We start from the raw sequence: 27,979 nt of genomic DNA, 5'->3' as shown, positions 1-27,979 counted from the left end.
GAAAGATTAACACTCCTGGGTTTAGGAAAACAAGTCAGCCCTTGTTATTACTTGTCCAGTTGTATTCTTGGAAGAACTGATAGGAGAAATTTCAAAATTGACTGTTTTATGAGTTATAAAAATTATAGAATTGTGCTACAATATGTTCTCTATTCTTTGCTTTGTATCACTGTAGTGATTCTCTTCATGTGTATTGAAGTGGAAACATTTGCTTTGGGCCTGCCAAGTTTTGGAGCAGAGATTATATTGGCAATTATTTATTGTAGTAATACTCCGAAGATAATAACAGAAACTGGTCTTAGAGCTGGTTGTTGGTAACTCCTTTTCAAACAAAAGGAACTAAGGAATCAAGTTTAAGTGTTCTTAGTGTCTGAAAATATTGGCCTGCTTTTACAATATTTTAGTCATGTTTTAGTATCAGAGATGGAATCTTCATCAGCCTTGCACACATTCTTGCTGAAGCATACTTGTGACCAGGCATAAGCATTTGTGACATGGCAAAAGTTAGACTCCTTTATTTTCACAGCTGATTTTTTTCATCATTTTTAAATTGGCTGTTGTAATTGTAGTTCATGCGGTTAGCCTGGTTGTGGGATAGTGCTGTGAGCTTAGTGGAAATGCAAAGTTCTTGAAACACTTACACAGAAGCCCGAAACTTTTTCTGATCTTTAGGAAGAACTACAGCGTCCTAATTCCTTATCTGAAACCCTTGGGGCCAGATGTTCCCAATTTTTTACCATGTTGCCTCCCTTGGGGCAGTAGCCCCTAATTTTTTTATTATGAAAATTTTCAAACATTCCAAAAGTAGGGAGAACAGTAAAATGAAATCCCATGTATCCATCATCTAGCTTCAGTAGTTACCATTTTGCTGATTTTTTTCATCTTTCCTCTCCTCTCTTTAACAAATTTTTTTTTGAGTATTTTAAAGCAAATCACATATATCATGTCATTTCACTAAAAATGTTTCAGTATACATCTCTAACTGATAAGAATTTTTGGTTTTTATATAACCACCGTGCAATTATACCAAACAGAATAATTAGAAATTCCTTAGTGTCATCTAAAGCCTAGTCCCTTTTTAGGTTTCCTCAACTATCTAAAAAATGTTTAAGGTTGGATTTTCAGACCAGGATCCAACAGTGTCCACATATTGTATTTTGTTGTTATGTCTTTTTGATTCTCTCTCTTTTTTTAATGCCATCAGTTTGTTGGAGAAACCAGGTCATTTGTCGTGTAGAATATTCTATATTCTGGATTTATCTGATTGCTTCCTCATTGTATCAGTTAACTTGTTCCTTTGTCTTGTGTATGTCCTATAAATTGTTAGTTAAATCGAGAGGCATGATTGTATTCAGTTTTAGGGTTTTAGACAAGAATGCTTCATAGTTGATGTTGTATAGTTCCTTTTGTACCACATCAGGAAGCCCATAATGTCTTATTGTTGCGCTTTTAGTGGTACTAAGATGAATAAGTGGGTTGAGGTGGTGGCAACTTCTTTCCTAATAGTTTTAGTATCTATGGATGATTGTTGCCTTGATCCAGTGTTTCATTAGGGGTTGCAAAATGATGACTTTTCTGATTCTTTCATTTCTTCATGTATTAGCTGGAATTCTTTAGTAAAGAACTATTCTTTCTCAACAATTTGGTTATCCTGAAATGCATTTTTACTGGAAAGACAAGTTAAATGTTTGATTCTTTCCTTTTATTTCTCAATTTTCAGAACAATGAGTTGGTATCTTAGCAAATCCAGTGGTGACTGATTAATTTTATTTTTTGGGAGTATCTGTATGAACTCATGAATTTTTATATGGTTGATCTATTTAAATCACTTGCAGTTACTATTTATTCTTATGTCCAAATTGCTCCATCCTTGGCCAGTGGGAGCCCCTTCAAGTTGGTTTCTGTATCTTTTTGATATCACCCCATCAGTCTTTGATGGTTTCCTTGTTTTCTGGCACAAGATGTTTTCCAGACTTGGAACCAGTTATTTCTCTAAGGAGCCTGGTTCCTTTTAGTGGAAAATAGTATTTAGAGATAATCTGGGCATTAGAGAGCATTCTGTAATTAAACACATTAACATTTCTGCAATTAAACACATGAATATTCATTCACACAAAGTGGGAAAAATAGATTATAAATAACGTCACATCAGTTCAAGTCAGGTTTTGTCCCCAAATGGTTTACCAGAAGTCTTAATTCTTTTAGAGTCTTTTTGAAATTATAATTACAAATAAGAGATTATGGAGCTATAGTGCATTTGTTTGCATGTACAGAAATAGGAGAATAAGTATTTTGTGAACTGGAGAAATTAAAAATCTGTTTTGTCTTAAAAGAGAAATAGCTGATTTCTTGGTAAATGGTGGACTGTGTATAATAGATACGTAGCTTAACTAATGCCTCTCATTGCTTTAGGTGTTTCTAGTTATAAATACGAGTGACAGATGTGTAAATATGTATTTTCATGAGTAGCACACATTTACTTTGGTAAAAAACATTTCTTTTGATTAAGTAAAAATATTTAAGATAACTTGGCACATAATAAGTTCTTAATAATTGTTAGTTTCCTTTTTCTGTTTTTATTTTTGTTGCTCATTTAGACCAGGGTGTCTCAACTTCAGCATTATTGACATTTTGGACTGGATGATTCTTTATTTGGGGAGGGTTGTCCTGTGTACTGTAGGATGTTTAACAGCATTCCTGACCTCTGCGCACTACATGCTAGTGGCACCCCACCAGTTGTGGCAATTAAAACTGTCTCCTGGGCTGGCCCCGTGGCCGAGTGGTTAAGTTCGCGCGCTCTGCTGCAGGCGGCCCAGTGTTTCGTTGGTTCGAATCCTGGGCGTGGACATGGCACTGCTCATTGAGCCACCCTGGGGTGGCGTCCCACATGCCACGGCTAGAAGGACCCACAACGGAGAATATACAACTATGTACTAGGGGGCTTTGGGGAGAAAAAGGAAAAAATAATAAAATCTTTAAAAAAAACCCAAAAAAACTGTCTCCTGACATTACCAGATGTCTTTTGGGGAGGTAGGGGGGCAAAATCACCCTCAGTTGAGAACCGCTGATTTGGACTGATCAGATAAGTTTTTTGATCGTAGAAATTAATCTATCTGACTAGTGAGATAGAAAGGAAATTGTGTGTATGGAGATCAGGCTGTATTCAAAAAGAAATGTTACCAGCCCTTTATAAGTCACCTGTTACTAATTTACACATATATCCAGTATGTGTAGTATTTCTATAGTTATAGCTCATCTTTCTCTCCTTTTGTTGGGGAGATTGTTTCTTCTCTTGATTTGATTTTTAAAAGAACTGTTCCCTTAATATGTAATTAGTGTTAATATTTTTTGAAATGCCATATAAATTTATTTCATTATATTAGCTTACCTAGAAAATGAGAAATTTGAGTGAGAAGATGACTTTAAGTGGTTAATAGCGAGCTAATATTTTGTTATAAACTATGCTTTACTTGCCACTAGATGGACCCATTCTCATAGTGAACTGAGGAAAACTGAAAAACAGGTTTTTTTTTTTTTTTTCTAACATTGAAGACATATCAGACTAAGCTTGTAGAATACTTAAGTAATGGAATTCTTTTTTACATCAAATACATAATCTTCCAAACTTTTCTGTAGATTTGTTTTGATGAAAGTTTTTGTAAGTTAACCCTTATCTTTAAAAATCCAGTCATCTGTTAGTGTTTTGAAGTATAACACAACAATAAAACTAAAACTGCATGTATTTGCATAACAAAGAGTATTAAAAGAGGAATGGTAGTTTCTTAAGTTATATATCATCACATGACTTAATTACTTATTTGGCAATTATTCTTACATTTCCTAGTCATAAAAATATTTAGTTAATCTTTCTAGAGTAAAGATTAGATACAAAAACAGTAGTGGTTTAGATGAGAAACATATCTGAAGTTAAAATATTTGTTGCTGAAATTGGTCTGAAATATGAAGTAGGAAATTTACATGTTGGGTTAAGATACACGTTGAATAAAAAGTCTGTTTACAGCTGACATCTTTGTGTAACTTTTTTGAGGCCCCCTTTCTTTTTTTCAATTTTTCTTTTTTTCCTTTTTCTCCCCAAAGTCCCCCAGTACATAGTTGTATATTTTAATTGTGGATCCTTCTAGTTGTGGCATGTGAGATGCCGCCTCAGCATGGCCTGACAAGCGGTGCCATGTCTGTGCCCAGGATCCGAACTGGTGTAACCCTGGGCTGCTGCAGTGGAGCGTGGGAACTTAACCACTCTGCCACGGGGCCAGGCCCTGAGGCCCCCTTTCTTACAAAACAATGGAGATGATAGAATTTACAGATTCATGATTATAGCCATTTATTTTTAAGGCATGTCTTTTTCTGTTGAAGGCTGATCTCTTCCCTTCAGAAACTTCACTTCTATTACATCCTTGTTCTTTGTTATTGTCAAGCTCTGATTTAACCAGGTCCATCTCAGCCTGTAAACATATCTGAGCCTCTCATTTTAAACGATACCACCCCCCCAAGAAACCTCCACACACCTTTCTTTCTGTTTTGTATTTCCCCTTCCCCTTTCCAGCTGACTTTTTGAAAGATCAATTTTTGAATCCATTTATTCCTGTTCACTTCATTGCAATCTAGAGTCCTCCCTCTGCACTCTTAATCAAATAGTGGCTTTCAGTTCTAATCATCATGTGACATTTAAACAATTGAGCACTCACCCTGAAACTTCCTCTTTTCTAGGTGAACCTGACCCCATGACAGTTCATTCTTAACCTTTGTTTATGGTCCTCCTCCTTATTTATTCTTGAAAGTTTGTTTTCCTTAAATTTCTTCTTAATTTTCTTCTCTTATTTTACATACCCATTCTCAGAGATCTTATCCACACCGCAGACCCCTTCCATGGCTGACTATACTGATTATTCTTGAATCAACAACTCCAACCAGACTTCTCTGTGAAGCTTCTTACCGTTATTTCCAAATACTTGTAAGTCCCGTAATGGCTTTAAACGTATCCACTATACTCATTGCTTTGCACGTAAGACTGATGTAAACTCCTGTACTTCCTAACCTAGTAAATGGTACCACTGCCCAATTAGTCACCCAAGTCAGAAACAAAGACTCCGTTTACATCCTTTCTCTCAATACCGACAGTCATTCGCCCCTCAGATTGCAGATTCTACCTGAAATATTTCTTGAGTCTGCCTTTCCTGGCTATCCCCGTCACCATGACCCTTGTCACTCAGATCCGGATCTCACAAATAAATTACTGAGATGGCTTCCTTACTGGTTTTCTTGCTTTCATTGTTCCTCCCTCTTTATCTTCTGTTGAGCTACCACTGGAGTGGATTTTCTAAAACCTGATAATTTTGTTGCCATGCTTAAAATTCTTGAATCTGTCTCCATTGTCTTTATAATCTCTTTAGTATAGTGCGCATGGTTTCTTCAGGATTCTGACCCTTTTACTGTCTCCACCTGCTTTTGGCGTTACTTTCTTGTACCTCATACTCTAGCCTCTCTGATTCATTTATCGTTTTCTGCGTGTGCTGTTTTGATTCATATATTTCTGTTTGCACAAATTGCTCTTATTGTCTGCTGTTCTTTTGTATTCTTGTTTATTGAGCGTTGTTCATTGACTAAGGTTTTTATTCTAAATATTAGTGAGCATTTTACTTACTATGAATGTAGAAATGGGTGGTTTGGCTCAATTGGTAGTAGCTAAGATACTGTTTTTCAAAGGTTTTTTTAAGTAGCAAAAACCCTTTTTGGAAAGAAATCTTTATTACAGAAATGAGCTGAAAATGATATTTTATTGGTATACTTTTTAAAATGTATCAAATTTATGACATTTTCGATAAAGTTAATTGCTGAAAACAAGGCCATGTTGATGAACATTAATATTGGAAATATGTTATTAATGCTACTTGCAGACTTATACCAGTATCTCACTTTAACATCTAGTTTTTTTAAGAAAACACATTATTGTGGTATAATTTATATATAATAAATTGCATTCATTTAAAGATTATAATTTGATGCGTTTTGACAGATGTAGACACTCATGAAATCGCAAATTCAGAACATTTGCGTCATATACCCCTTTGTGTCCATCTTCTCTTCAACCTGTAGTTGTAGATTAGACGATCACTTTCAACTTTCTGTCACTATAGATTAGTTTGCATTTTCTAGAATTTTTTTTTTAATTGAATTATCATTGTGTAAATTTAAGGTGCACAACAGGTTAATTTGATACATTTACACATTGTAATATGATTGCCATTGTAGTGATAATTAACACATTCTATCATGTTACATAGCTATCCTTTCTTTTTAGTGGTTGGAATAATTAAGTTCTAGTTTCTTAGCAAGTTTGATTATAATACAGTGTTGTTGTCTGTAGTTACTATACTGTACATTGGATCCCTAGGTCTTATTTACTACTACTCATTGCAAGTTGGTGTACCCTTAAAACATCTGACCTATACCTTACTCCCTGTCCCCTCGTAAGCACCATTTTACTATGTTTTTACAAGTTTGGCTTTTTTAGATTCTATATATAAATGATAGCATAGAGTACTTGTCTTTCACTGTCTGACTTATCTCACTTAGCATAATATGGTCAAGGTCCATCTATGTTGTTGCAAATGGCAGGATGTCCTTTCTCATGGCTGAGTAATATTTCATTTTGTGTGTGTGTGTGTGTGTGTGTGTGTGTGTGTGTGTGTCTGCGTGCGTGTGAATATGCACACACATATGTATCACATCTTCTTTATCCATTCATTGGTGGGCACTTAGGTTGTTTCTGTATCTTGGCTGTTGTGAATAATGCTGCAGTAAACATGGGAGTGCATTTATTTCTTAGATACCCTGTTTTCATTTCCTTTGGGTATATACTGAGAAGTGGAATTGCTGGATCATATGATAGATCTATTTTTCCCTTTCTGAGGAATCTCCATAATGTTTTTCATGGTGGTTGAACCAATTTACATTCACACAAGCAGCATACAAGAGTTCCCTTTGTTCCGCATCCTTGCCAACATTTATCTCTTGTCATCTTGACCATTGCCATTCTGATAGCTGTGGGGTGGTCTCTCATTGTGGTTTTGATTTGCATTTCCCTGATGATTAGTGATGTTGAGCATCTTTTCATATACTTCTTGGCTGTTTGGATGTCTTCTTTGGAAAAATGTCTCTTCAGATCCTCCGCCCCTTTTTTAATCAGATTGGTTGTGTTTTTTTTATTCAGTTGTATGAGTTCTTTATGTATTTTGGATATTAGCGACTTATCTGACATATGGTTTGCAAGGATTTTCTCCCATTCTGTAGGTTGTCTTTTCATTTTTTAAATTGTTTCTTTTGCTGGGCAGAAGCTTTTAAGTTTGATATAGTCCCATTTGTTGATTTTTGCTTTGGTTGTTTGTGCTTTTGGTGTCATATCCAAAAAATCATTGCTAAGACCAGTGTCAAGTAGCTTCTTCCCTATGTTTTTTTGTAGGAGTTTTATGGTATTGGGTCTTATGTGTAAGTCTTTGATCCATTTCGAGTTAATTTTTTGAGTGGTGTAGTGTAAGGATCCAGTTTCATTGTTCTGCATGTGTTTATTCCAGTTTTCCCAGCACCATTTGTTGAAGAGACTGTCCATTCCCCATTGAGTATTCTTGGCTCCCTTGTCGAATATTAGTTGACTGTATATGAGTGGGTTTAATTCTGGGCTCTCTGTTTGGTTCCATTGGCCTGTGTGTCTATTATTATGTCAGTACCATACTATTTTTATTGCCATAGCTTTGTAGTGTAGCTTGAAATCGGGAAGTGTGATACCTCCAGTTTTGTTTCTTTTCCTCGAGGTTGCTTTGGCTATTTGGGATCTTTTTTTTTTCCCATACAAATTTTTGCATTTTCTAGAATTTTATGTAATTGAAATTATATATATGTACTTTTTTGTTTTCTGGCTTCTTTCACACAGCATAAGGGTTTTGAAGTCAAACTTGTTGCATCTATCAGTGATTTGTTCCTTTTTATGGCTGAATAGTGTTCATTGCATGGATATGCCACATAGTGTTTATCCCTTCACCTGATGATTAACATTGGGGATGTTTGCAGTTTTTGCCCATTATGGATAAAGTTGCTGAGCACTTTTGTCTTTTTGTTGCAGTGGACATTCGTCTTTATGTATAAGTCTTTGATGCACTTATATTTTTATTTTCCTTGGATGAATAACTAGGATTAGAATGTCTGGGTCATTGGATACAGGTGTATGTTTAACCTTTAAGAAACTGCCAAACTGTTTTCCAGTTGACTGTGCCATTTTACATTTCCACCAGCATGTATGAGGGTTCCAGTTTCTCTACATCCTCACCTACATTTTGTATGGCCAGTCTTTTCGATCTTAGTTATTCTAATTAGTGTGTAGTGGGATCTCATTGTGGTTTTAATTTGCATTTTCATGATAATTAGTGATGTTCACCATCTTTTCATGAGCATATATTCTTTTGTAGTGTTGATTCAAATCTTTTACCTAGTTTTTTAAAAATTGGGTTGTTTGTCTTATTGAGTTGTAAGAATTCCTTATATATTCTGGATACAAGTCCTTTGTCAGATATATGTATTGTGAATATTTTCTCTGGGTGGTGTTTTTCTTTTCTTAGTGGCATCTTTCAAAAAGCAAACATTTACCATTTTGAAGTAGTCCAATTTATCAGTAGTTCCTTTTATTTCATGTTTTATCTAAGAAATCTTTTCCTAAACTAAAGTTGCAGAGATTTTCTTTTGTATTTTCTTGTAGAAGTTTTATAATTCTAACTTTTAGTTTATTTCTGTATTTGATTTTGGTTGCATTCTATCAGGATGTCTTATATACACAGGGAAGAGTAGTTTGTAAAAGGTAGCATTAAAAAGAAAGATACAATCTTAAATGTCAGGGTATCCTTCCATTAAGCAGAGATAAAAGGAAAAGCTTCATTTTAAGGTTCATAGAGCGTGAGTTAACCTGGCAGTGATGTTGTCGTGTTAGTAATGTCCACCAAGCTGTTTTTATTACTTTATCAAAGTAGTTGAAATGATGTAAAAATGCAGTCATTTTTGGAATTTATGAAGCTCATTTGCATCTTTTCAGAATATAGAGGTAGGACCACACTGATCTTGAATTTGTGCTGAAAAAAGGTTTAAGAAAAGTAAATTTTTTTTCTCAGCAGGTTTTTCTTCTAAAAGTTTATTTTGAGAAATTGTAAGCTAATGTCAGTAGGTTGGTTTCTAGAGAACTTTAAAGTAGTTTTATTTTTATTGTGCTGTATATCCATCAGTTAGGCTATTATTTTCTACATCTACTAGATATAGAAAATAGGACACATAAGTGTCGTGTGTGTGTGTGTGTGTGTGTGTGTGTCTCCTTTAGAGCTGTGTGTTTGTTGAAAATACCTCCTTAAGATGCTTGGAATCTTTTTGTTTTAGGAGAAATCTTTGGATCTTTAGAGACAATTTGTAACCAATAAATCAATATAAATTACATTTAAACTTCTAGCTAGTGCTATAAATTACTTTTAAACAACTTAAACTGACAAGTTATTAATAGTTATGAGAGGGCCAAGTGTTTTAAATGTAGTTATTTTATAAAGTGATCGAAATGTTTTGATTGCAGGTTGGAATTTTAAAGTAAAATGTGACCTCTAAAGTGATTTATTAATTTTAAACCAAAGCTACTTTATTTTCTAGGTGTTCATTGTACCCATGGTTTCAATCGCACTGGTTTCCTCATATGTGCCTTTTTGGTGGAGAAAATGGATTGGAGGTATTTGTTTCTTGTTATAATGGAAGAAGACGTATTTAGTAATTGATAAAAAATTTTATTAATTTTTTTAGTTTTAGCATTTTATATTGCCAAATTTTTGGTGAAGTCATGATTAATATAATTAGAAGTGGTTTTCATTTAAGATTTGGTTAATGTATAGAGTATCATTCATTACCTGATGTTTTGTACTAGGTAGCCCTTTGGTTGAGTGCTATGGATCCCATGTACTATGTATTTTCCAGACTTTTCACGTCTTACAGGATTGTCAGAGATAAGTTCTCCCAGTATTTCGTGTTTGTCTTCACCTTTGGAAGTTACTATTGTTTTTGTTGTTGTTTTCATTTTTAGTAGTACTTGTTTTATAGCTGTTGAGTACTATGAAAAACCTATAATGCTATGAGGAGGAGGTATTTTTGGAACAGAATTACTCTGTTTAAACCAGTCAGCATGTCTTTATTGGGCACCCATTATTTGTGAAGTACCTTTTTAGAGCCTGAGAGTTGAGAACCTTAGTTACCTGAAATTCTTGAGAGAATGGGATATTACTAACTGAATTTCCTCATTTGCTGACGGAGGGTCATTATCTTTGTTTACAAAGCCTTTCATACAGTAGGTCCTTTTCTGAATATAATCAGCTGAAGTCCACATCCGATTGTATATTTCCTGTTCACATGTCCTCAGTGGTTCTCTACTGCATGCACCTCTTGCTCTGCCTTTCTGGCCTTTCATTGCTCTACACAATGACCCCAGATTCCTATGTCACACTCACCCTGTGCTTAGCCTCTCTCTGATCACCTATGCTCTTATTGCCTGGTCTTTTGAAAACTCCAAAAAACCAGCATGCTTTTACTTTTATTCATATAGCTATTCACATTTCTTTAACTGGTGTTTTTCCCTTAGAGTCAGACCTCAACCTTTAAGGCTTTATTTAAATTCTTCTTCACAGACTCTACCCAGGTCTTTTCTGTTCATTCATTGCAATTTACCTGTAGAGTTTAGGAGTTATCAATGTGCCTTGTATTAAAGCTGTTCCAGAATGAATTTGTCCCTTAGTAGATGGACTGCCTTCAGAGTGGGGACTGTGATTTGTCCATTTTATAAACCTTTATTATACTTTGTTTGGTGCCTTAAATATAATGTGAGTTTTGATAGATCTGCATAAATGGAGAGTAGTGAGGAAATTGCGTGGTGTTTGTTTCCATAGTATTGAAGCAGCAGTTGCTACTTTTGCTCAAGCCAGACCACCAGGAATTTATAAGGGTGATTATTTGAAAGAACTTTTTCGTCGCTATGGTGATATAGAGGAAGCACCACCCCCACCTCTATTGCCAGATTGGTGTTTTGAGGATGATGAAGATGAAGATGAGGATGAGGATGGAAAAAAGGAATCAGAACCCGGGTCAAGTGCCTCCTTTGGCAAAAGGAGAAAAGAGCGGTTAAAACTGGTAATGTTTAAAATATTATTATAGTCTTTACCTTTTTCTTCTGCAGGCTTATTGAGATTTATAAAAATGGAATATTGACTATGTTTGCTTAGCTAGATTTGCAAGGTTATTTCATTCTGGCTATTTCTAAAGATTCTTGATAGCCATGCATGTTTGCCTTTTCTACAAGAAAAGTTTCAGTTATATATCCTGTTTTGGTTTCTTAGTTAAACCAAAGGACTGTTAGATTGAGAATTTACTATTTCTTTGCAAAATACTTTGAAATTCCAGCTAAATATCTAGTGAAAATTTTTACTAATGCTTTTTAAAATTGTAATATAGTTAAAATAACTCTACGTATAAATTCAGCTCCTTTCCGTGGGTGGTATTTTCATATTTTCTGTAAAGTTGAACTCAGAAGACTCTTACTTCTATGGCCAACTCCCATTAATCTAGAAATAAAAGGCCTAACAAAAAACATTAGGAGTTATCCCCTTTTCTTGGGGGGATAGGAGAGAGGTTGAGAAGAAAAGTACTGCTTGTACTTAAACATACACGAGTATATGGTGTAGGCCAAAGGGGAAAGTTAGGGAAGGTGTGGAGATAATTAAGTTAATTAATGAAGATAATTAAGTTAATTAATGAAGATAATTAATGAAGTTAATAATTGAGGTGTGTGGGATATCATGGTTGAGTAGTAAATGCCAGAGCTCATTTATTAGTAGGCAGTGATTTACAGGCAAGGAAGAAAATGCCTTGTTTTATATAAATCATATAATACAGTTATTTTGGGCATTTAAAACAAAGCCTTGTTTGAGAAACATCATTTTAATGTATATTTACACATTTCAAATTTCAAGACTCTAAGGCCACTGAAAAGTATAAATTGCTTTGAAACACAGAAATAATTTAAAAAATAACATTTTTCTTTTAGTCTAACTCATTATTTCCTGGATTTAGATATCTGAAATTACTGAATCGTATACCTAGAAAAATAAGAATCATGTTCTAAAGAAAGTCTAATATCATAACGTATAAACATGTACCCTCTTATGATGCCATTTTTCTTTTTTCTGAGGAAGATTGCCCTGAGCTAACATCTGTGCCAGTCTTCCTCTATTTTGTATGTAGGTCACTGCTTTAGCATGGCCTCCCATGAGTGGTGTAGGTCTGCGGGCCGCAGAAGCAGAGCGTGCCGAAATTAACCACTCGACTGTGGGCTGGCTCCTTATGATACCGTTTTTGTAAGGAAATTCAACTATACTTTTTAAGAGTAACATTAATCATGAGGATGTGCTTAATGTTTTTTGAATTACGATATAGTATTTGAATGTGTGAAAGAGTTTAAAACAAATAGTTACTATTTTGCAAAATGGGGTAAAGTTTGCAGGGTTCTTTTGCCACCAGAAGGGGTCTTAAAAATGACATTTATTTTATAATGTCAAGTTCCATTAAATCTCTGTAAGTTGCAGATGAGCTCCAGCAGCATTAAGAGAAAAATAGCCAAGATGGGCATGTTTCTTTAGGGAAAGTAAATGACATTTAAAATAAAATCTCAGGGGCTGGCCCAGTGGTATAGTGGTTAAGTTCATGTGCTCTGCTTTGGTGGCCCAGGATTCGCAGATTTGGATCCCAGATGCGGGTCTACACACTGGTCATCAAGCCATGCTGTGGCAGCATCCTACATACAAAATAGAGGAAGACTGGCACAGATGTTAGCTCAGTGACAATCTTCCTCAAGCGAAAAGAGGAAGATTGGTATCAGATATTAGCTCAGGGCCAATCTTCCTCACCAAAAAGAAAAAGAAAAACAAAAACTCAAACTTCATTTCTGCTGTTTTGTTTTGTCAGTTACTAAGAGGAGTGTTTTAAAAATTCCCCACTATGACTGTAGATTTACCTGTTTCACCTTGTTGTTCTGTCAGGTTTTGCTTTATATATTTTGAGGTGATATTATTTGGTTTATGCAAATATGTGTAAAAGATTATTTTATCTTCACAATGTCTTAACTTTTAGCATTGTAAAATGTCGGATGTTAGCATGATTGCACACGTGTTCTTTTGGATTTTGTTTGTGTGGAATATCTGTTTTCTATCCTTTTACTTTCAACCTTTATCCTGTATTTCAGGTAGTCTCTTATAAGCATCAGGTTGTTGGGTTTTGTTTATCCAGTCAACAGTTTTTCCCTTATTGGAGTATTTAGTCCATGCACATTTATTTTACGAATTTAATTAGATTTAAACTTATTGTCCTGCTATTTTTTTGGTTTGTCCCACTGTGGTATGTTCCTTTTTATCTTTGTTTCTTACCTTCTTTGTGCTGAATTGTTTTTATTATTCTATTGCTGCAGCCATTGCTTATTACACATTCCTTTACTGTTCCTTTAGTGGTTACCCAAGATTTCCATATACATCTATTACTTTTTAAAGTCTGGTATATATTAGTACTTTTGCCTCTTTTTAGGCAATGCAAGAATCTTAGAACCTCTGATTCCAGTTACCACTTCCTGCCCTTTTGGTGTTGTGTATTTTAATTCTATATATATTTTAAACCCCATAAGACATCATCATCATATTGCTATTATTTTATACAGTTAATATTCATTAGATATACCCACATATTTATCCTTTCTGGTACTCTTCTTCATTCTTTTATGTATTTTTATGGTTCCACTTGGACAGTTTTCCTTCTAACTGAAGAGCTCTCTTTAGTATTTTCCTTAATCTGGGTCTGCAGTGACACATTCTCTCAGTATTTATGTGAAAATGTCTTTATTTTGCCATCATTTTGAACTATATTTGTTCTGGGTATAGAATTCTGGGTTGGCACTTTGAAGATGTCGTTTCATTGTGCATTTCTATGGAGAAGTTGCTTCTTTGAAGGTAGTTTCTTTTTGTTTTTTATTTTCAACATTTTTACTATGATGTTTCTACTTGTGGTTTTTTTTGTATTTATCCTTCTTCCTGTTTATAGTGATTCTTGAATCTATAGTTGAATTTTTTTATTATTAGTTTTAGACAGTTCTTGGACATTATCTCTTCAAATATTGCTTCAGATTCATTCTCTCTTCTCCTTCTGAGAGTTACCCCATAGCCTTTTAAAAAAATTTTTCTCGTATATTCTTTTCTGTATTTCCCATCCTTTTGTTTAATTTTTCAGTCTGGATATTTGCTTCTGACCAATCTTCCAGTTCACTAATTCTCTGTTTAGCTTTGTCTAAACTGCTGTTAAATTCATCCATTGAGTGCTTAATTTCAGTTTATTTTCATTTCTGGAATTTCCATTTGAGTTTTAAAGTAATTTTCAGTTCTTTACTAGAATTCTTCATCTTGTCATTTAGGTTTTTGAATTGATTAATCCCAGTTATTTTAAAGCTTATGTCAGATAACTCTACTATGTGGATCTCCTCTGGATCTTTTGTTAGTGTTTCTTCTCGTGTCCTTTTGATTTCTAGTCCATTATACCAGGGTATTACTTTTACTAGGCATTATGTATGAAAAATTTTGGAAATAATTTGAGACTGTCTACCCTGTTATCTTCCTTCAGAGATTTACTTTTGCTCTTACATAGGATTAGGAGTAGAATGTCTCAACTCAGTCAAGGATTGAACTGTTTAGAAGCTAGGCTTCAGTTTTGGGAGGCTGGTCTGGTTTTGGTTCACCCTAATTTCTAGAGTGTAGCCCTTTGTGGATCCTAACTAAAAGCCTGGAAAATTAAACAGGACCCCTCTTCCTTGGTTGCCTGGAACTCAAGTTTTTATTTCTCATTCCTGTGTTATTGCTGAAACTGTGTTCATCTTCTCAGCCTCTCAGCTGCCATTTTTGAAGCAGTGCCTGTAGAGGAAAATCCTAGAGGAGAAGAGCTTTGCCAGATGTCTAGCTCTCCTCTCTGGTCTTCCCTTCCCTCTCAGTTCTTGGCCCTTAAAGTCCTTACTGCCTTTCTAATTCTCCAATGTCTTCAAATAGGTGCTTTTAACATTTTGTCTAGCTTTTTCTCATGGCTGCACAATTGCTCTAAATAAACTAGTCTGCCATTGCCAAAAGCAGAAATTTTCCCTTCTCCGTTTTTGGAGAAAGCAGTAAGGTTTGATTTCTAACTGACAATGAGATGGTGATTTTCAAGAATATTTGTGCTTGTACTTCCAAAGGCAGAGTTATAAAAAAATTTCTAAAACCTTATGAAGCATTTTGGTAGTTTTTTTCCTTTTTTAAAATCATAATTAGTAAATACTAAAATTGTTAAATATATTTTTTATTTATAAAAGTAATATACTTACATTAAAGAAAGTTTGAAAACTAGAGAAACAAATTATAATCCTTCAGCTTTCACCCTACCACTGGCATTTTTGTCATTTTAGAGTTTTCCCCATTTACTTATCTATCTATCTGTTTAATTTAAAATTGTACACAAATGACATAAAGATCACTTTTCCTTGTAAAATAAAAATACAAAGAATCTAGAAGTATGGTGAGTAAAAAGTGAAGGTATCTCTTCACTCCCGCTCCAACTGCTCTCTACTTTTTGGTTATTCTTCTAGAATTAATTTTTCTGTGTATTTGCATATGTATATTCAATTTTGGCCTTACAACCCGCCCCCCACCATAAACGTATTTTTCTGCAGCTTTTTTTTTTTCAAGTTGGATATCTTTTGTTAGTATATATATAACTACTTCATTATTTTTAGCTAACACCAGAAGAAACAGTTTATGAAAAGCAAACAGAACATTTCTTTAGAATATGAGAGAGGATATTAATCCATAAAATAATGGCAGACTATTGTGAAAAAGAACCAGAGACCTTGGAAATGATAATAGTAAAAAAACCCAACTCACTAGATGGGTTGGATAGCAGAGTGAAGTTTGCTGTAGAGGAAATTATCAAGCTGGAAGCTCCAGCTAAGAAATTCTTCCCAGATGCAGCATGAAAGGACAAAGAAATGGGAAAAATGCTTGAGAGTTGTGTAGTGACTTTCGTGAATGATTTAATAGTATCAGATGTCACAGAGGGGACAAATACAGTAAGGATAGAAAGTGTTCATCTGAGGATTATTTTCTGTGGAGCAGTAGGGCCAGGTCAGACTAGTCATTTTAAGAAGTTAATGGACGTGAGATAATGGAGACAGAGTTGTGTTAGGGGTCCTCAGTACCACCTTCACTTTTGGAGATTTGCTGGAAGGACTTAGTGTATAGTTGTACTCACAGGTAAGATTTATTACTGTGGTGTACTAAGGATATACAGCTAGCTCATAAGGGGAGAAGACAAATGGAGTCTGGAGGAGTCCATATGCAGGCTTCTTTATGCTCTCTCCTTCCCGTGAGGGGTTATACAGAGCTCACTCTTCCCACAGCAATGAAAATGCTGCAAACATGTGTGATGTTTCTGCCTAGGGAAGCACATTAGTGTCTCAGTGCCCAAGGTTTTTACTGATGACAGGTCCTGTAGGCAGCCTCTGCCTACCAAAATTCCAGAATCCCTGAAAGAAAGCATTTGTTCAGCATAAACTGTATTGTGTGAACAATAGTTTAGGCATGGTGAACCACCCTTGTCTGTTGACTGAGAACACTCAGAGTCATGTTCCCAGATGCCATCCGGAGCCAACCTTGCAAACAGTCCTATTATGTTAACTCTACCTCACGCTATTACAGACTCTTCCTTCAAGTTGTTTGGTTATGATCAAAAAGGGAGAGAAAGGCGATTGCTTGATGCACACATAGTCAGAAAAGGCTTTTTAGTATGGAATAAACTCAAGCATATTTGTTACTTGTGGATAAGGAACTAGTGAGGTTAATGAAGTTGAAAATAAAGGTTGGGGAATAAATGATAGAGCAATCTCTGAGGAGGTGGAATTCAGTTTTAAGAGCAGATGGCGAACTAGGTCTTCAACGAGAGGAGGACAGTCTCATTCTTAGCGTGAAGATTGTGATTTTTCCTCAGTTAATTTCAGCTGTTTATGTGTGGAGTGGAGAAGACTAATGGTAGGTTGATACAAGGTCGGGTATATTTATTATGGGTGTGATGGAAGGACAAGAGGGTAAAGAGTGCTGAGGTAAACAGGTGTAGAATAGCTGAAGTAATCAGCCATAGGATCTAGGCTGAATAGGCAGTCAGAGGAGGATGAGGGGCTGAGAGACTGTGAAAAGGGAGGAAGGAAGGGATTGTTAGTCTTGGTGATATTGGAAAGTGAGCATGGTGAGAGTTAAAGGAGCTAAGCTGTTTAGTGAAAGAAGTCAAAGAGCGGCATGTTGGCTTTAGAATGTTGTGGGTACTCAGTCAGTGTGGGTTGAATTGATGAGTGAAAGGTAGAGCAGTGTGGATGGAATAGCATGTCTGTGGAGCCGTTTGTTCAAGGGAAGCAAAGATGAGGGTCATTGAAAATGAAATTACTAAGCCGTAAAGCCTAGATTGTTTGATGGGTCAAAATACCTCATAGGAGGTTGATGTTACCAATATAATGATAGGATTAGCACAGTGAGAAATACTGACTACTTTTGATGAATATGGGGAAATGACTGGAGGTCAGTACACAGAGGAGAGAGTGTTTTATTAGTTTAGACTCTCCGGTTGTAAGTAACAGAAACTAACTCAAACTAGCTTAAATAGTAAGAAGAATGAGTAAATAGGTAGAACTCAAGCCCAGGAATATAGCCAGAGATCAGGAAGGGAATGGAGCCTGGACCTGGAAAGCTATCCAGAACCTAGTTTCTGCTATTTGTTCTTATTTTCTCATCTTTGCTTTTCTCTCCTTTTTATGTCTGTCTCTCTCCTTTTGTGTCATACTTCTCACTGCCTCTAACTCTCAAGATTTGCTCTTTCTGATTCCTCGTTGACTTGGGAGATTATAACTGTCCTATATCTTCTAAGTTTACATGTTATAATTTTAGCCACATGCAGAGACTCTCTGAATGCCAATTCCAATATACCAGAAGTGAGAACCTGATGGTTCACCCATGCTCCCATCAACTTTGGCTGGAGTGGAATGTTATCTTGTAATGTCGTGTAGCATAGCTGTTAGGGTCTCATCTTTGTGGATGGGGAGGGCAGCTCTTAAAGAGAGCTGTTGTGCCACCAACCACAGTGGATGTCTATCTTACCACAGCTGACTGATATAGCCTAGCGGAGTTAGTCTAAATGGAAGAAGAGCTTTTGGAAGAGGCCAAGAAAGCAATGAGGATATAGGAGAATGGTTTACACTACCTGCTTGAGACTTGGGCAATGGGAGAATGAGTAACTTTGACTTGAGAGAAGTGGTCTTGATGGAAAGCTGGCTTTTATTTAAGACAGAGGGTACAGGGTGTTCATAAAAGAGGTTATAGGGAAAGTTATTTACGAAAAAGAGATTCCAGGTTTACATTGAAACTCTCTGGGAAGGTGACTAGTGATAAGATGAACCAAGAAGAACGGACTCCAAAGCAGTGAGGACAAGACCATCAGAGAGGAAAGGTGACTGGAGAGTTGAATTTTCGGTGATGTCAATGGTATGGTTGACAGGGATGAGAAGTATAGATGTAACTAATTGGCAGATTCACAGTTGGAAAGCTTTATTTTCGTTTTATTTCAGTCTGAGATTGAAGATAGGTAACAGAGGCAATCCAAGAGTGATTCTTTGTAGCTTACATCAATTTACGCAGTGAACTTATTTTGGTTCGAGGCTTTATTTTTGTCAGAGTTCCCCTTTCTTGACTCTTCTATTGATATAACTATGATTTGAAGTAGTAGTGGACTCCTTGTAGTGAATTCTGGTAGTTCTCTTTGGCTTTATAACAGTGGTACATATACTGTACTTGGCCCTCACATTCCCAAGACATCTTCTTTGTTCATCTTTTGAGCACATGCTATTATTGAGTTGGAAGAGTATGACTTACAGGTATGTTGCTTGCTCCTTTGAACTGATGTCTGGGATCATCTCTTTGAATAAAACTGTTAATGTATTTCCTTCATTACTAAAATGTCCTTATGACACATTACGTACATACTTGCTTACTCTCTTTACACACACACACACACACACACACACACACACACACACACACAAAACACGCATCTGTCTCTCACACATATAAATTGCCCCCCATCTTCTGTAATAATTTCCTCAATTTCCCTCTAATGGATCACTCATTCCTTTTGTCCTGTTTGTGGTAGCCATGTAAATTTCCATTTTAATATTGGCCGACTCTGTTTATGAAATACACTTCTTTCTTCTTAAGCATACATTATCTTCTTTTCACTTTTGTTTTTTCTTTATTCCCACAAACTGAAATGGTAATCTGTTAAAAAGTGAAAATAAATGTCAGTGACTTCAAAACTCAGTTGGACTGTGTTTGAAAATAGTTCCAGACTTAAGACATTGCTGTTTATATTTAGAATTAGTGATCTTTCTTGGAATTACTACATAATTTTGAATAATATAAAATGATATTTTTGTCAGAAGAAATTTGTAATGATAGTAAGTAGCAAATTAAGTTATCCTAAAGTTACTAAATATTTTTGTGTATAAAGTGCATCATGCTTACCATTTTTATTGGACTTATTCCTCCTTTTCTTTTTACTTAATTATTGCAGAAGAAAATAGAGGAAGCTAAAAAAAGTAAAAAAGAAATCGATGCATTGTAGGAAAGATTAAGGAAGAAGAAAAATAAAGGGCTGACATTTACTAGATAGCTGGAGTTTTATAAACAAACTATAGTTGTTAAGTCCGTTCTGAAACTCAATATTTATTTGTTCTGTTAAATTAAAAATTATTTGCCTTGTTCAGCTGCATAGACATTAAAATATTTCTGTGGTAGTATTGTGGGAAAGCACTTGGTTCAATGTTGATCATATTTCCTGTGTTTTAGTCCTTTTTATTATTTGCTAAAAAAAGAAGTAATGTTTTTAGGATTAATTTATGCTAATTTGACCTTTGCTCATCAGAAATTATCACTGATTTCTTAACTTTGCTTGGGAAGTTTATGTTCAAATTGAAGCCAGATACTTTCTTCATGTAAAACCTAAAAAAAATCCTTTGCTGTTAGTACCTTCATAATAAAGATGCTGAATATTGAACTTGCTGAGTGCTTTCTCTTTTTAATTGACATATACAAGACATAATTTTATAAGGATATTGAAGTTATCTGTGTATTTCAGTAATTAAATATGTTAAAAAAATCTTACCCACCTGGCTAAACTTTCCTTTGAAAGCATTCTTTCTCTAGTTATTATATTTAAATATAATATACCAGAAATGATTCTAAAACAAAAATTTCATTGGCTAATAAAGAGAGGTGATGGCAACAACAAAAAAAGGTGATGGCATAACAGGAGAGGAATGGTACTCTTTGATCTTTTGGCTCGTGAAATCCCTAAGTATGCTTATTTAAGGAGGACAAAGTAGGAGGACATGTAAAAAAAGAATAAAAAGTGACTCAGAGTTAGGAACAAGAACTAGGACTAGTGTCGATCAGGACTCTTCTAGATTTGACAGGGACGTATGTGGACTAAATATTGTGTTCTTTTTTTTTCTTCCCAAGTGGCTTGAGTTGCCAAATCTTTGCCAGAAGGTTGATCATTACAGCTTGTAGACCATATTTTTTATTCCCTAATTACATTAACAGCCAGAGTTGATTTTTAGATTTTTCTTGAGGCTGATTCCAGTCTTGGTAAGGGTCTGAAAGTAACTGTAGCATGAATCTAGACTATTTTTTTAGTCTTTAAAATTTCCAGGAGTGTTCTTTATTTATTTGACATATAAATTCTCCATCTGCTTCACTTCTATGTGCTATTTTAAAAATATACTTTCTACGAAATACAATAAGACACTTTATGTAGTTCTGCGTTAAAGAATTTAGATTAAGAATTCAATGATGAGTAATATTTAGTTTTTGTGTTGATACATCCAATGACTCCAGCTTAGCTGCTTTGTGTGCTATTATACTCTTCTAGTTTACAAAGGTTTGTATAGTGGGTGTTTATCTCCTTAAAGTCAATACTTCATCACTGACACAACTCTGTTCTCTCTACTCAAATGAGAATCACATATGAATGGTCTACTATAAACCTGGGTTCAAATTCTGTTTCTACCACTTGAATAAATTACATACAGTCTTTATGCCTCATTTACTTATTCGTGAAATAAATGTAATACAGTCTACCTTGCAGAGTTGTTATAAGGATTAGAGAAAATGTTTGTAAAATGCCAGATACTCTATCTCTTTAGCTCTGAGTAAATGGTAGATAAGTTATTATTACCTTTCCGTTTACTGGGCAGTGCCCATAGAGTTCTTTGACAAGATGATATGGACACTGGGCTATATATGTACGTTGAAAATCATATGCTGGATTAAGGCAAACTAGTGTGCAATCCCAGGGGAGTTTATAGAACCTCCTGGAGTGGACCATTTCTGTGTCATATATTTGCTCGGATTTGTGAAACTAAATTAATGTATCTCTCAGTCTGGTCTTTGTTAATGGATTTGAACTCTAATAAAATATTTTCCTTTTCCTTTTATTTTAAGGGTGCTATTTTCTTGGAAGGTGTAACTGTGAAAGGTGTAACTCAAGTAACAACTCAACCAAAGTTAGGAGAGGTACAGCAGAAGTGTCATCAGTTCTGTGGCTGGGAAGGGTAATAAACGTTTTAAAGTTTTAAAAAAAATTTATTCTTACTCTGCAGCACTTACCGTTACTGCAAACGTTGACACATCTTCTTTGCTCCTTGAAGTTTGTATGTTTACATAGAATGCTTAAGAAGATGTCAAGCAAGAGTTCATCAGATTTTTCTCAAGACAAGCAGTGCAATAGCTAGCCAGTTGAGTCAAAATTAGATGACTTACATATCTTCCTAAAGGAATAGAAAGTTATTCTTGTCACTGTCTAGTATTTGTTTTGTGGCTTTGATTCTACTGCTGCTGATTAAAGTTTGGATTGGCCTTATTTTTTAAGGGAGCAGAGGTGAAAGTTGAATGTATCTCATTTTACAGTTTTTCTGTAATCAGAAACCTGGGAGAATCAGCTTGAAGTATGTTCTGCCCCCTACTGTGACTTGAAGATAGTTATCAGACATTTCATGGGAGAGGACTCAGGAGAGAGTTCATTGCTCTTATCTCTCGCTCCCTGGTCTTGGTCTTTGGTCATTTCTGTTGATCATTGCTATCTGTGGCAGAAAATTGGAATATAGCTGGAACATGATGAAGCAGGATTATTAATTGTTAAAAATTCCTATTATAAAGAACTTTTGACTAGTACATACAGATCAATCAGCTAGAAATAATTTTAACTAAAAGATGAAAATGATGATGAAGTAACATTGATTTTAGTGTGCTAAACCCTTGCCAGGGTACTTTAATCTTAACCTACATTTCTCCTGTTTTGTCACTTCTGGGCATCTTTTAAGCAGAAATTTGCCAATCCTGCAGAGTCATGCCAAATTGGCAGTGTCATGTTGGAGGAATATGGGGTCTAGAATAATGTAAGATAATTAAGGCAAGATTTAATCTTCTTCCTGAAGTAAAAGACTTGTAAACATGCCTGCTTTACTATTTTGATCATGTATATTAATATTAAAAAATTAGCTCAATGGTAATAGTATAGTAGTGGCAATTAGAACCTTGTCACCTTTCATTCTAAAATGTCTAGAAAATGATAACCTTTTGTTAGCATTCTTGTGAATGCTGATACTATTCCAATTGACATTAATCTCATGATAGGGAGAACATTGTGATAAATGTGTGATTCATGTGAGATTGGTTTAAGATGTATTGCTTTGTATGGATACCAGCCTTAATAGTAATAAAATGTTCTTCTTTAAGGTCTGGATTCCCTGGAGCACAGCCTGTTTCCATGGACAAGCAAAATATTAAACTTTTGGAGCAGAAGCCATATAAAGTAAGCTGGAAAGCAGATGGTACTCGGTAAGTTAGACTTCTAAAAAAGTTATACAAATAACCCTAATGCTTGAAGAATATTGCTTTGTTGTTAGAGAAGGTTTGCATTCTTGGGAGTGTGAATTTCTGACTTGAATAGCAAAATAAACATGTTTCATATATTGTGTAGTTTTTCTTTTGCCAGGATTCTTAGCTGTGTAATACAGTTATGTTTCTCTCTGCTGAATTTTTGGTTTCAGAATTCTGTTAGTTTGACATAAAACGATACTAAATTTAAGTTTGAAAGTGTTTTCTCCTGCTAATATTGTGCTTTTTGGTATGTCTGCTGCCCACCGCCTTGACTTTAATGGCTGTTGGGCACTTCTAAAATTAACACATGTGTTGTCAGTTTATAACCTAAAAATTACCAACTCTCCCTTATTCATTCTGTGTTATTCCTTTAAATAGTTTTTCTCTCAATTGTTCCTAATACTTTTTGTAATTTTATATAGTCTTAAGGTTGTTGTATTCTTAAAACAAAGCTTAGCTTCAAATTTTGTACTCCTCAGTTTTTAATACTTATTATTATAAATTTTATGCTTCCTCAGTAAAATTTAACTTTTTCTCTTTTGCAATCCATATTTTTTATGGTTTTACTATTTATCGATGTTGTAGTAGTTGAAATAATTATTTCAATAGATATTAATATAGAAGTCAACTTTTTCATAATACAATGTTTTAGAATAATTAGGAGTATATATGCATTTTAAGTTTTTTTCCAGCTTTATTGAGATATAATTGATGTATAACATTGTATAAGTTTAAGATGTACAGCTTATTGATTTGATATACATATATATTCCAAAATGATTACCGCTGTAGTGTTAGCTAACAGTTGTATCGTCACATTATTGCCATCTCTTTTTTGTCATGAGAACATTTAAGATCTACTCTCTTAACCACTTTGAAGTATATAATACAGTATTATTAACTATAATCATCATATTTTACTTTACATCCCCAGAACTTATTTGTGTTACAACTGGAAGGTTATACCCTTTGATGAGCATCTCGTTTCCCTTACCCTTTAGCCCCTGGTAACCACCATTCTACTCTTTGTTTTTATGAGTTCAGATTTTTAGATTCTATATATAAGTGATATCATACAGTATTTGTGTTTCTCTATCTGAGTTATTTCACTTGGCATAATGCCATCAAGGTCCATCCGTGTTGTTGCAAATGGCAGGATTTCCTTTTTTCTCGTGGTTGAATAATATTCCATTGTGTATATATATGCCACATCTTCTTTATCTCTTCATCTGTTAATGGACACCTAGGTTGTTTCCATATTTTAGCTGTTGTGAATAATGCTGCAATGACCATAGGAATGGAAATATCTCTTCAAGATCTTGTTTTCATATTTTAGTTTTTAAATGTTATTTTGAAGATGATTTAGATTGCATTTAGTTTTTATGAGCACTATTTGAATGTCAGAGTAACAGTTAGACTTTTGTGTCATGCTGTCTTCATGTACATTTAACTTACGGTTGCCTTAAAAGATGCATATGGAGACATGGAGTGGGGCACATACAACTTGATTGCAATATTAGGTGAATGTGATGATATTATTTCAACATGATATGCTTTCTAGTAATGTATTATATTTGATTTTTATTATTTGGGAATATATAAAAATATTTTCTTTCATTTCATTTGTCTTTCTCAGTTGGAAACAATAATTTCCCCTCGACTGAGCATTTTCTAGCTTTTGTGGGGATTTTATAGGTGAGACAGATTCAGTAAATGAAGTTCAGAAAATAACATAAACAAAAAGAAGAGAATAAAGAGTAATTTTATCAGTTAAGAGATCACCACCACCATCATTGTGGTATTGACCATATTCTCTTGGTTACATATTATTTGGTTGTATATTATTATTTTTGATATTAATGCTTGATATAGTGAATATAAATAGTTAAATAACAAGTATGTTTTACATATATATGCTCATTTGTTTATATTATTTTGAATTTACTTCAAAATTGAACTAGCTTTTTTTTTCTTTCAAAGATTGGCACCTGAGCTAACATCTGTTGCCCATCTTCTTTGTTTTTCTTCTTCTTCTCCCCAAATCCCCCCAGTACATAGTTGTATATTCTAGCTGCAGGTCCCTCTGGTTGTGCTATGTGAGATGCCGCCTCAGCATGGCCTGATGAGCGGTGCCATGTCCACGCACAGAATCCAAACTGGTGAAAACCTGGGCCACCAAAGTGGAGTGTGCAAACTTAACTGCTTGGCCACAGGGCTGGCCCCTGAACTAGTTTTAAAAACTAAATATTAATACATGTTAAAAAATTCATACATTATAGAGAGATAAAATGAAAAAGTGAAGTTTACTTTGTGTGCTTCCAGGAGTGTTCATCCTATAAGGATGAATCTACAAAGATGGGATGCAGTTACAGATTCACATATAGGTAATTTGGATGGTTTGCCCCTTCCATGCTGTCCACCCCGTGGATATGTGTTTTTGAAGGATAAATAAAAGTTAGCCTCACTGCTTATTTTCAGAATGTTAAAATTGTATTTAACCTTTTTTATTAGAATAAGTTCAGAATCTGTCTATTAAATTGGTAGTAAGGGTTAGCAGAAGTTAAGTTGTCATTGAGACATATATTTTTAAGAGATACGTGACAGTGTCTTAACAGATGGTTTATTACCTACCTCTTTGAGTGGAGAATAAGTAAAAAGGGTGAGGAGCAAGGTGCCTGTCTCTATGCAAGATAGTTTTCAGTGGTGCCTTGTATTTAGTAATTTTGTTCTTGTAGTTATTTTCTTACAGAAGGGAAGCTCTTTGGCTCAAATTGTGAAATAAAAGTTTTCTGTTGTGTTTCTGAGTGACTTTCTGTAATCTTGTACACTCTTCATATTTTTCCTGGAGGTTTGAGTTGGGATACTTCCATTTTGTTATTCTCCAAATTGTTCTTAAAAATTCTACTTGTAGCATTTAAAAGAAAACTTATTAAAACATGTAGCTTCTTTCAAAATTATTTATATAAGATCTTTGTTTGATAGTTGTTCTGGTGTCCAACTAATACTTACAGTGAGAAACCACTTTAGGCATTTCAAACAGGGTTTTAAATGGACCCCCTCCATAGGGACATTACTGCGTCAAAGTAGGGCTTTTGTTATTTATTGCTTCATTATTAGAGAAACTGAACCAATTCATTGTTCCAAAAGCAGATGTGTACTTTTCCCACATGGCTTGCAACATTATTACTTTATTTATTTATTTTTAGTCAGCTTAATTGAGTTATAATTTATGTACAGTGTATAGTTCATTGAGTTTTGACAGGTGTATATATCCATGAAAGCGCTGCCATAATCAAGATACAGAACATTTCCGTTATCTTGAAAGTTTTCTCCTGTCTTTTTACAGTCCATCCCTTTTGCTGCCCCTGGCTCTACTCAACTAGTAATTCACTTTTTGTCATTATAGATGAGTTTACATTGTATAGTTAGAGTTTTGTATACATGGAATCATACAGTGTGTCTCTTTTTTTTGTGTCTGACTTTATTCTCTCAGCATAATGATTTTTAGGTTCATCTGTGTTATTGCGCATATTAATTGGTAGTAATTTGTTCCTTTTTATTGCTGAGTAGTATTACTCTATATGGATATGCTATATTTTATTTATCCATTTGCCTATTGATAGATATTTGAGATGTTTACAGTATTTGACCATTTTTAAATAAAGTTGCTGTGAACATTTGTGTGCAAGTCTTTGTGTGGACGTGTTTTCATTTAAATTTTTTCTTTTATGGCTCATACTTTTTATGTTCTAAGAAATATTTACTTTTTCCAAGGTTACAAAGATTTTCTCATATTTTTTTCTTGAGGTTTTATACATTGGGGCTATGATCCATTTTGAGTTAATTTTTGTGTTTGTGTTGGGTAAGGGTCAATGTTCATTTTTTTCCCCAATGAAAACCAGCTGTTCCAGTATCTTCTATTAGAAAAGGCTATCCTTTCTCCTTTAATTGCCTTGGCAAATGTGTTGTAAATCAATTTACCATAAATCTGTCGTTCTGGTTCCTCTAATCTGTTACATTGATCTGTATGTCTGTCCTTACCACAATGTCTTGATTTCTTTAGCTTTATGAGTCTGGAAATCAGGTAGTATAAACCTTCCAGCTTTGTTCTTCTTTTTAATAGCTGCTTTGGTTGTTCTCAGTTTGCTTGTCTCTCTAAATGTGAGAATCCATTTTTTAGTTTCTCTGAAAAAGACTGCTAGAATTTTGATTTGATTTGCATTGAATCTGGACATCAGTTTGGGAGAGAATGGTCATTTGATGGTAAAGAATGTTCTAACCCGTGAACATGGTACACCCCTCCATTTATTTAAGTCATCTGTAATGTCTCTCAGCAATGTTGTGTAGGTTTCAGTGTAGAGATCTGGCATGTCTTTTGTTAAAATTTTAAAAAAGAACATATATTTTGATATTGTAATTAACTGACTGCGTGTGGCCTTGAAGTGATATAATAAACTTGGAAATTGTTTCTTGGAAATTAAAATGAAAACATCTAATATCTAATGAAGTCAAAAGGAGCTTCCTTGCTTTGAATTCAGAAGTACCGTCTCATGCATGGCAAATGGCTTCATCACTCGTGTGAGGACACTTATCATTTGTGCGTGTTGGTATTGTACGAGCAATCTTGCTGAACCCTCTTGTTCACTAACCCACTAAGTTCTAATAGTGTGAATATAGATTCTTTTGAGTTTGTTCTGTAGATAATATCATCTGAAAATATTTTTCTATTTTCATTCAGTCTTATAATTAGTACTTGGGTGTGTGTTATGGTATTACTTAGGATATCTGGACAATGTGGAATTATATGATCTTGGCTATTCTTGTCATGTTTCTAACTTCAGTGGAAATGGTTCTCAGTT

The 27,979-nt window shown here is 34.6% G+C and overlaps 1 protein-coding gene across 1 annotated transcript in view; it reads left to right on the top strand.

The window, feature by feature from the left end:
• The window catches only part of RNGTT (RNA guanylyltransferase and 5'-phosphatase), a 280,203-nt gene that overhangs the window by 18,069 nt on the left and 234,155 nt on the right, over nt 1–27,979 (top strand). The window contains exons 5-8 of the mRNA XM_001503749.6: nt 9,694–9,769; nt 10,974–11,214; nt 21,684–21,793; nt 22,977–23,078. Of these exons, the coding sequence (XP_001503799.1) occupies nt 9,694–9,769; nt 10,974–11,214; nt 21,684–21,793; nt 22,977–23,078 (529 nt within the window). The remainder of the gene's footprint in view (nt 1–9,693; nt 9,770–10,973; nt 11,215–21,683; nt 21,794–22,976; nt 23,079–27,979) is intronic.

The sequence above is a fragment of the Equus caballus genome, chromosome 10 (assembly GCF_041296265.1).
Source record: "Equus caballus isolate H_3958 breed thoroughbred chromosome 10, TB-T2T, whole genome shotgun sequence".
Lineage (NCBI taxonomy): Eukaryota > Metazoa > Chordata > Mammalia > Perissodactyla > Equidae > Equus > Equus caballus.
The sequence above is the reverse complement of the archived record's forward strand: the minus strand, read 5'-3'. Positions and strand labels throughout refer to the sequence as shown.